Source organism: Anneissia japonica, unplaced genomic scaffold (assembly GCF_011630105.1).
Source record: "Anneissia japonica isolate Jap-2015-1 unplaced genomic scaffold, ASM1163010v1 scaffold287593_len981703_cov172, whole genome shotgun sequence".
In the NCBI taxonomy this organism is placed as follows: domain Eukaryota; kingdom Metazoa; phylum Echinodermata; class Crinoidea; order Comatulida; family Comatulidae; genus Anneissia; species Anneissia japonica.
The window spans coordinates 928,883-938,820 of NW_022726550.1; the positions used below are offsets into that span (position 1 = coordinate 928,883).

General features: G+C 32.6%; 1 protein-coding gene across 1 annotated transcript in view; it reads right to left on the reverse strand.

Moving 5' to 3' along the window:
• The window catches only part of LOC117113273 (orexin receptor type 2-like), a 35,765-nt gene extending 26,244 nt beyond the window's left edge, over positions 1 to 9,521 (reverse strand). Inside the window, exon 1 of the mRNA XM_033256571.1 lies at positions 9,301 to 9,521. Coding sequence (XP_033112462.1) covers positions 9,301 to 9,322 — 22 coding nt within the window. The 5' untranslated portion in view covers positions 9,323 to 9,521. The remainder of the gene's footprint in view (positions 1 to 9,300) is intronic.
• Between the last annotated feature and the right edge of the window lie 417 nt (positions 9,522 to 9,938).

Sequence of the window (9,938 nt, forward strand, 5' to 3'; positions counted from 1 at the left end):
GCAAACCTCTGCCTGTCCTGCACGACAAATTCTCTAGGAATTTGTTTTTTCACAACTTTGGACTCCTATGACATTTTAAAGCTTATGATGTGGAAAACATGAATATATTTAAGAAAAAAAATCAATTGTCGTATTTTAATCACTGATGATGCTGGTTTTGGCAAGTCACGCCCCATATATATTTAAAGTAAGCAATTAAAATATTGAATTTTATTTTTTACGGGTCATTAAACAATTGCAAACGATTAAGTGAACAACCTTTATGTTAATAATTTATGTGTGTGCCTACATATAACATGGTACCGTATAGTGTCGATGTAGCACCTTCCGATGGTATTATTTCGAAGTTGTAACATTTCATATCAGGTATTTAAAGTCGTTTTTGTGTAGTGGACGTGTGTTTCATTACATCACTAATTAGTTTATATTGTTTAAAGGTCATTGTAGATATCATTTAACTTTTCATGAAGCCATCGTTTTACCATGTCCTGTCGTCTATTTTGTTGTTTCGCTTAAGTTTCCTTTTTGCTTAATTGCCAAACCATCGCTGAGAAATAAATATATTAATTAACCTTAAAAAGGAGATACATATAATTGTTTTTTTCTCCCCGTCGAATTGTGCTTTTCCTTCCTGGGGGGGGGGGGGGGTGGCCCCCCTCGCTGGCGCCACCCCCGTTAGGTACTCATTTATATTCGTAGGTGGGGAGGAGCAGCGCAGATAAAGTACCTTACTCAAGAGCACAAGCCAAATGCTCAGTTAAGGGATTGAAACCCCGCCTGCGAGCCAGAGAAACCAATCCGTTCTCGCTGCGCCAAACCGCTTCGAAGAACAAAGTCTAATTCTGAATACTGGAAGAGAGTCAATTTTGTCACATATATTTGGCCTCCACCCACCTCAATTAATAGTGAACTTCCGTAGAAGATGTCATAATCTACCATTCCACTAAGCATCGCCCTTTGCAAAATACTGTTGCTAAAAATCGAGAGGTCCACTGATTAATCTCAGATAAGAAAGTATAATACATACTCCAAGTATTGAAATACACGCCATCGTGTTGGGATTCAATATTTCGACATTAATTATGTCATCATCAGGAATGATGACGTGTATTTCAATACTTGGAGTATGTATTATACTGTTGCTAAAGATTCCACAAAACGACGACAGCGTAAATGCAAACACGTGCGCTCGTTTGTGAGATAACTTGAGTGCCGTGGCACGTCAGCTTTTAGTTTGATCATGGAGTCAAGTTCTTTGATTGACACTTCGGAAAGATCCATTAAATAATTAATTTAGATAAATAGACGCCGTAGTTATACGCTTTAACATGGATGTTATATAGTATTATAAAATTACAATATTTCTAATTCAATACAATTATAAGATTTATATTCTCAAACTAAGTATCAATAATAATCTGTTTTTTTTTGTTTTTTTTGTTTTTTTTTTTAAATTACCATTTATTAAGCCTCAAATATCAAAAATAATCTTGTGTACACTCTACGGATAAGTATTAAAAATTACAACGATTATTGAAAGTCCCAAATAAATCTTGAAAAAGCTGGTCATCAATTAATTTTACATTAAAAAGATATGATTATTTTTGACAATAATTCTTGTTCGTTTTCAAGATTGTAAAGGTACGTGACTCATTGTCAAAATAAATCATTCGATTTTTATAAGTTTAATTAGAAAACGTATTATTACTCATGTATTTTATAAATTATTCCGCGAACATTTGTCTGGCTTTTCTAACGTAGAACTTAAGACGGTAAATTGCATTATGAATAATTTACCAACACATTTAGGCCTATGACAAATGATTGGATTTGTAAATTTGAAAATCTCTAGATCATATTTTTATGTAAATTAAAGATCAGCAATATACTGAAAGAAGAAAGCAATATCGTTCTGCTAATACATTGTTTCTTTCTTATTTCACATATAGATCGGTATCGGTATTATTAATATTCCAGGTTTAATAAATTATATAACTTTAAAAACGCCCCAGATTATTAAAGGTACCTAAAGGTACGTTTTGTGTGCATCAGTAACGAAAGTCAGGGTTTGAATCTGTCACAAATAAGACGACCTGTTAAACAGAGCAAACGCCGAATCGTACCGTCGGTCGATGAATCAATCCCGCTCTCTTTGAGCGGTTGACGATACGACGCCGTCTGGTGATTGTGTCAATGGCAGACTGTCATTTAACTGTCTCGTTACGTTGCGTTCTCGCGTTGATCGGCGACCATCGGCGCTGTGCGATCAGCTTTACCAATTAAAATAGTTAATTGATAGGCATACGATAAACACAAAAACATTATTCACACAACGTTTAAAAGAATAAAAATTTAGGTAGTACAATTTAGGATAATCTAACATGGATTTGAATAGCATTGTTCTTTCAGTGAAATAATATTAAATGAATTTCAAGAGTGAATAATGGCGATGACTTTGTGTTTAATTATCATGCCTGAGACGCTTGGCTGTTGCCTTAAGCAAACAGGATTTTTACTTTTTCAGATGAAGGATTATGACCACATGCGACATCGAAGTAAATTTCCATAATGATTAATTATTATTTTTTAATACCCAACGGATTTTAAGCTTCAGAATATGTGAATACATAATAAACACAGACTTATAATACCTATTAAAAAAATTGTGCAGGCATAAAGCAAATCTACCAGGAATGTAATAAAGAGTAAAGAGATTTCCATCCAATAAATATATAAGACGTCTGCCATCACACTAGCCAGTTCATTAAATACCAACAGCGTTGGCATTAACTTTTGATCATCCGATAGTCCTTCTGTATTTAGTTTTAGGGCTGTGTGATGGCTAAGCAGTGGTGTATACATGAGTTTGAAAAGAGGGGTTCTGAAAATGTTACATCCACTGAACTTTACGCAAGGCAATATTGACTAGTTTACTTTAGAATTTTCCAGCTAACAATGTTACGTAATAATAATGTTACAGTTTGGTGTTGAAAACGTTATTTTGTAGAACCATAAATACGTACTTATAACGTAATTTCACATAACGTTTGAACGTACATAGAACGTTGTGTGAACGTTATTGCGTGACATACCTAACTAAACCACAACGTTCTCGAACGTTTATAAGAATGTTTTGTGTTTGCTGGGTTCCTATAGTTATATTATCTGTTATTGTTGTTCCCAGAGTTATTGTTATTTAAAATAAACTATAAAAGTCAACCTTTTATTATTTGTATTTTACTTTAAGCATGATATTATAAGTATTTGTTCCTATCTTTATTTCCATCTGTTCCTAGTATTTGTTCTATCATTATTATTAATTTATCTATTTGTTTATTGTGTTTGCAGCGCAACGAAGCAAACCTAATTTAAATAGAGTTTATTATGTTTTCCTACAGTCTGCAAACAAGCTGTTCTAGCTTAACCATTGCTCCACTATGAGTGAGCGAAAAAGTAATTTGCATGAAAGAGAAAATATTTAAAATTATATATAAATAAAGAGGAAATCTACAGGTGGAAAAACTGCGCTGTTTCTAGACGTCCTAACCAACTGGGCCACGGGGATTTTTAATGCTAGTACAGTAAAGTAATAACTTTATGCACACACATGGAACAAAGAAAACTGTTTGTAGTGTTACTAATTGAAATTTTAGTTTATGTTTGACTGTTCCTATAAATCGACATTCCTGATCCTGCTGAAATATTGTTGAATAAATAATCAATATAGAAGCAAATTATGTTGAAATTGGGGTTGGAATCATACATTTCCCATGTTGCTTGTCCTTGCAAATGTGGTTAAATGTTTAATGTGTTAATGCATGCACTGCCGTACGACTGTGAATCATTCTTAATGAAGCTCTAGGGAGTGTTGGCTGTCGGGAATCTTCCGTCTGAGGTTCGACCAATGGGGCCGTCTTGGGCCTCCGGTCAAGGTCCCAAAGTTAAACGACCTAGAAGGCCAATGGTAGGAAATATTAGGATTTAGGATGGCAACAATATTTTGCATCCAGATCAGTAGGATCAGTAACTTCAGTAGGATCGAATTCCATTCCTCTTGCAACTTCTTATCTTTCTTCAAGTCCTGTATGTATAATTATTAATATGAATAATATTAAATTAATTTGTTTTGCCCATTGAAAGCGAAAATGCTTGTCTGTCGGCTGGGGGGGGGGAGGGGGAAGGAGAGGGATTTTTTTCTGTGCTTCTTGCGCCGCCACTCTGAGAGCTCCATGTTGTGAAGTTTTACTCAATAATAAAACCATGAGGTGAGTTTTATTTTTTCGGATTGTTGCTATACAAAAAAAAAAAAAAAAAAAAAAAAAAAAAATTAAGGCACCGTTATTATAGCCGGTTAAATATTACAAGCAAACTTTGTTTAAAGCTATTAAATCTCTGAGTAGGCATGAAATATATCCCAAATATTTATAAAGTGTCTTATATCTAAGTCTATTATTTTTTAACAGTAGTTGAAATTATCTCAAGACGTAAATGCCTCTTAATAGGTTACTAGATAAACTGGCGTCGTCGCGTACCAGGCTGAAGTTCATCTCCAGTATATAATTAATTTCATATTAATTCAACTACAACGAACGTATTTTTCTTTGTATCGACAATTTTTGTATTTATTTTTTGTTTTTATATTGTCATATTAGTAGATCTGTTAAGGAGAATAATCGTGCACTTTTGCAGGAAAGCATGAAACTTCCCACAGTGGTACTATGACACCTAAGGATCATTAAAAAAAATAGACCACAAAAAAATAACGTCCCCTAGTGGTCGCCATCTTGAAATTCACAATAGCCTCCAAAATATTTGATTTTTATCAATATCTTTGTTTATCCCCATTACTTTCGATTGATTACCAATATTTTAATTCCTTAATAACTATTTTCCATTGATTTATATATATTTTCATTTCTTTCATACACTTGATATTTTTTACCTTTTCGTTTATCATATTTAACCTATGCTGTATTGTATTCCTATGTACAACTTTTTAATGTTTGTTTATTTATTCATTTATTCTAAATAAATTAATCAAATCAAATAAAACATTTTCACTATTTTATACATTTTCTAATATTTTTTGTTATTTTCCTTTTTTCTTTTTTCTTTTCGTTCATTTCTTTTCCTTTTCCTTTCTTTCATTTTCTTTTTGGCTTCACTTTTTTATTTTCTTTCCCTTATTATCCTTTCTTTTCTATTCTTTTATTTTTTTTCTTTCTTATCTTTTCACATTTACTTTTACTCCTTTCCTTTCTGTATTTTTTCCTTTGCAATTCAATATGGTGACTTTCTGATATAATTTATGATGGCTGCATAATACTTCTAGACATCGAAAACATGCATGGGTAACGGTCTTTGAGTGACAGTACTAGGTACCGTACTGTAGATATAAATATATTGACAAAAATATCTAGAATTTGGTGGCCATCTTGAAATCCAATATGGCGGCCATTGAACTTATTTTCTGATGATTGCATGGCACTCCCTGATATTGAAAAGATGGGTAAAGATCTTCAATTGGCAGTGATGTGTGCTGTAACTATTTATATATATTATAAATTTATTAATTTTGGCGGCCATATTGGATTTCAAGATAGCCGCCACTCAGAGGCATTATTTGTTGGGGTCTATTTTTTTAATGATCCTTATGTATCATAGTATCACTGTGGAAAGTTTCATGCTTTCCTACAAAAGTGTAAGATTCTACCTAATATTCAACCTTAGCCGCTCTACTATCACTGAAAGCTTTTGTGTTTAAGATATTCTCTATATTAACATTTCTCGTCTTACATTTTACAAAGCAACAGACGAGTGAATAGCGGGTCCTTCGTCAATTTTTAAAAATTATATTTATAACAATTCTATTTAATCGCTGCACATAACCTAAAGAGTTAAATCAATTATAAATTTGAATTTCAAATTATTCAATAAAATCTGTTGATGGAAAAATTATACACGAACATTGATATGTACATATTTGAACTCAAAATAATTAACTCAAAGTGGGACTAGTATTATTATTGGCATATATAGCATAATTACAAACGTTAATTGTATTAAATATACATCCACATATAGAATAGATGTACTTTCGTTGGGTAAAGAAACACCACACTCTTGTCGGTTAATTATCCACTGAATTATATACATATATGCGAAATTGGATATAACGATGGTAAGCAATCGGATCAGGCTTACATTATCAATTTGCAATAGATCCGAGGAATACCAACACACTATCCATGTCAATGCTTCACATATTTTAGGAAGCGAGAATTATACGAAGATGGAATTCAATATAACTATAAGTAGGCCTATTGAAGATTTAACATATAAACGACAGCATATACGACAACGACAACTTATTTTAATTCGATTTTATATCGCAAATCGCTTTAAATTTTAAAAGTGAGAGAATAAAATGAAACACTCACGCTCAAATGTTTGTGCTTAATAACTTTTATGCTATGGACGTTGAAGATATAGAATGCGGTATATGACAAATGCTACTGACACGCTTCAAACACACTTCCAGTATTTCTCGGGTAAAATACAGTAGAACCCTCCTTTGGGACATGCCTTTTCATGGGTCGCCCTTATTCCAGTGATACTTTTCCCAAAAAAAACCCAAAGCGAGGGGAAATAAATATTTTAATACTACGGACAACCCATGTTAAGTCTGAGTGTGCCAAATTTGGTTACCTTGTCAGTACAATTACAAAAGACTTAAAATAAGGAGTCTATCTGTACTTTCGTGCTTGTAACTTGCAATTTGGCCATTGGCCACAATTTGTTACAAATGAGTCTTTCTTTTTTATTGAATAAAATTGATATAATATTTAATTAAAATATCTATTTTGACTACTTTTGAGAGATAAAATTATCATCAAACAAGAATTTCATTTTTCTTGATTTCCACAACGGACATCGGTATATGGCCTCTGTGTGTGTTAATTTTTTATGAACATTCTTGTGATTTTCACCTTTAATAATAGGAGGTATTTTTGCCAAGTATTTTTTATATGATTACAACTGTAACCTTCACACTACTCTCTAAGTCATTGCTCTATTGTCATCGCTGTAGACATACACTTATTTTTTTTATAAGAACACTGAGGCTCGAATTGCTTAAAACATAAGAACAAACTAAGAAGAAATTGAGGCTGAGGTACGTTACCTTATTTACATGTAACTGTGACTATTTAATACCTTCTAAAATATTGTCTGTAATGTGATATACAATAATAATTTTATATCTTTGAAAAGTGTGTTAAATAAAATTATACACTTTTGTTTTTTAAGCTACATTTATATTAATTTCATATCATAAATTGTTGTTTTTACAGGTTAGTTTAATTATATTGTAACTCGTTCTTTGTCAAGATTGTTTATTAATTACACATTATCTTGTTTGTAATAATTGTATAATTAGGCCTATGTCATTTCTCATCAGTTTGTATTTTACTCATACGGTATCATTTTAGAAATATTTCTACAAATCAACTTTGGCTCCAACAGATTAATTTTTCTGCTTTGTATTTTTTATATATACATTTTTGGAGAATAATGATGTCGTAATACACGCTAAATTGTTTCCTGAAGACTTTAGACCTCTGTGCTGCATTTCAAATTTAATTGCTTACCGACAAGATGAAAACGCACGGTAAGCACCTGTATAGTAGCCTATACCAAATCGTGTCCCTGAATATCATATCTAATAAACCCATTGACGTTATAGATAATTTATAGTATGAAAACGCGTCTAAGCCTATTATGGTCTAAAATGCAGCGGCAGGACTGGGTTAAAGAAGGGGAATTCCCTGTACAAAACGCCACGCGACCGGTTAATCAACACACACGACGTTACAGTTTCCGCAGAAGTTAACACCACCGAAAACAATGCATCGTTAGTAGGCCTACGATCAGACATGTCGGAATAAGCAGGAATTGTGTTATTATTCCATAGATACGAAATTGACTTGGATAAGAAAGTATAATACATACTCCAAGTATTGAAATATATACACGCCATCGTGTTGGGATTCAATATTTCGACATTAATTATGTCATCATCAGAAATGAAAAAATTATCTATATTAGCAAGCTTAAGTGTTTAACCAATCAAAACATTACCTCTAGTAGGTGACATAGCAGTGATTTAAACAAAAGATCAAAGCATTCTTACTCTAATGATCAAAGATACCTACAAAAACAAAGAAAGCTCTTTTGAAGCTCTAAGCCCATTGTTAAGCAAAGGGTGTAGTCTACGTATAGCGAACGCTTCTTTAAACAATAGGATAGACCAGTTTCGGGAACTGTCAAATGTTAGTACTAGAAAATATTAAACCTAATTTATTACTTACATTACAGACGACATTATCATTTTCAAGTATACCCTGTAATCCTAAAACATGTTGGAATGCCTCACAGTTTTTAACATGATCAAATATAACACTATCAGATCGTGAAGAATGTTCTTTAAGTCTAGTTATTAAGCACTTATCTGTCTTACCAATATAATCACTATTGCAGCCTGGACATTTAAAATGATAGACAACAGAATTTCTGTACTCCTTAGGGGTTTGATCCTTAGTAGATATAAAATGAGAAACATTTTTATACTGCCATAAATTTATGAATTTTACCTCTTTAATTAAGTGTTTCTTTACCTTATTTAAACATCTACGTAAATACACATCTAGATGTGTATAAGAGACAGGTGTTGAAGATAGCCAAACATTGTACAGTGCCTATGTATACATTTAGGTTCATTTAATTTCTTAAGTACATTATTAACAACTTTAAAAGGGTACCCATTCCAAGACATAAACTTCCTGATGTTACTAAGCTCTGTTTGAAGTTTATCAGGAGTACATAATCTGTGGGCTCTAGAAACTAAACTACGAATCCAGGAGATCTTATGGTTCCATGGAGCAAAGCTATCATAATGGACATATTGGACATATTGGACAAATTGACTTGGTGTTTATGTTTGCTAAATCTAGGCAGGATAGTAATGACAAATTAAAAAAAAAAACCGATGAGAAAAAGTAAAATAATATCAGAAATTTATACCGCACCAATTTAAAAAATAAAAAAAATTATTAAAGGCTTTTAAAAGGTCTTTTAAGTCAAAAGGAAAGAAATTCAATTTGGGAGACGCATGCTAGATTCATCTCATATGAATAGGCATAGGCCTATTATGGATCTAGTATTATGAGCACACACAACTTATGATATTCGTAATTTGTTGCATTTAAATTCGAAAATGTTACATAATATGTCAGCACTTACATGAATATGAATAATCCGTCATGGTACTTCGTGGTAGTACGAGCGCAGTGGTAAGATAATAAAACCAACGCGTGTTGTTAACGTTAAAGTTGTCGTTAATAGTTTTATGACGTAAGGTACTATTCGCTATTCCTTTTTAGAATCATTAATTTGGGTGAAGACACGTCGCGTTTGTTTGCTCGGAGAGTCGTTGTTCTCCTCCGTGTTACCTTGTTAGACTGAACATACCTTCTGTGTTTCGGTGGCGTATGTCGGAAGTAATATATATGGAGGCGGTTCGCTGAAGCAGCGAATGAGTATCGTCGGATTAGAGTTAGAACTACTGTGTACTAGACGAATAGCTTTGCTCGTTAAAACTGACTCGAGACGTGTGCATAGGTCCCAAGTGCAAGCTACAATTGCTAATTAAATTGAATAACGATTTACAAGAAAGTGAATAATGGCTTAAACGCTAGTTTCTCCTCTCCTCCACCTCTCTATAATCTCCTTTGACCTTTGTATTATAGAATTTACCGTATAGTTCGCTTGTCACTTGTGAGGTGTAAATAAATAAACATATAATGAGTCTTTATAAACCAAAATGTACGTAATTTTAATAAATGTTATCCTTTATGATAAATTATAATTTAACATAAACT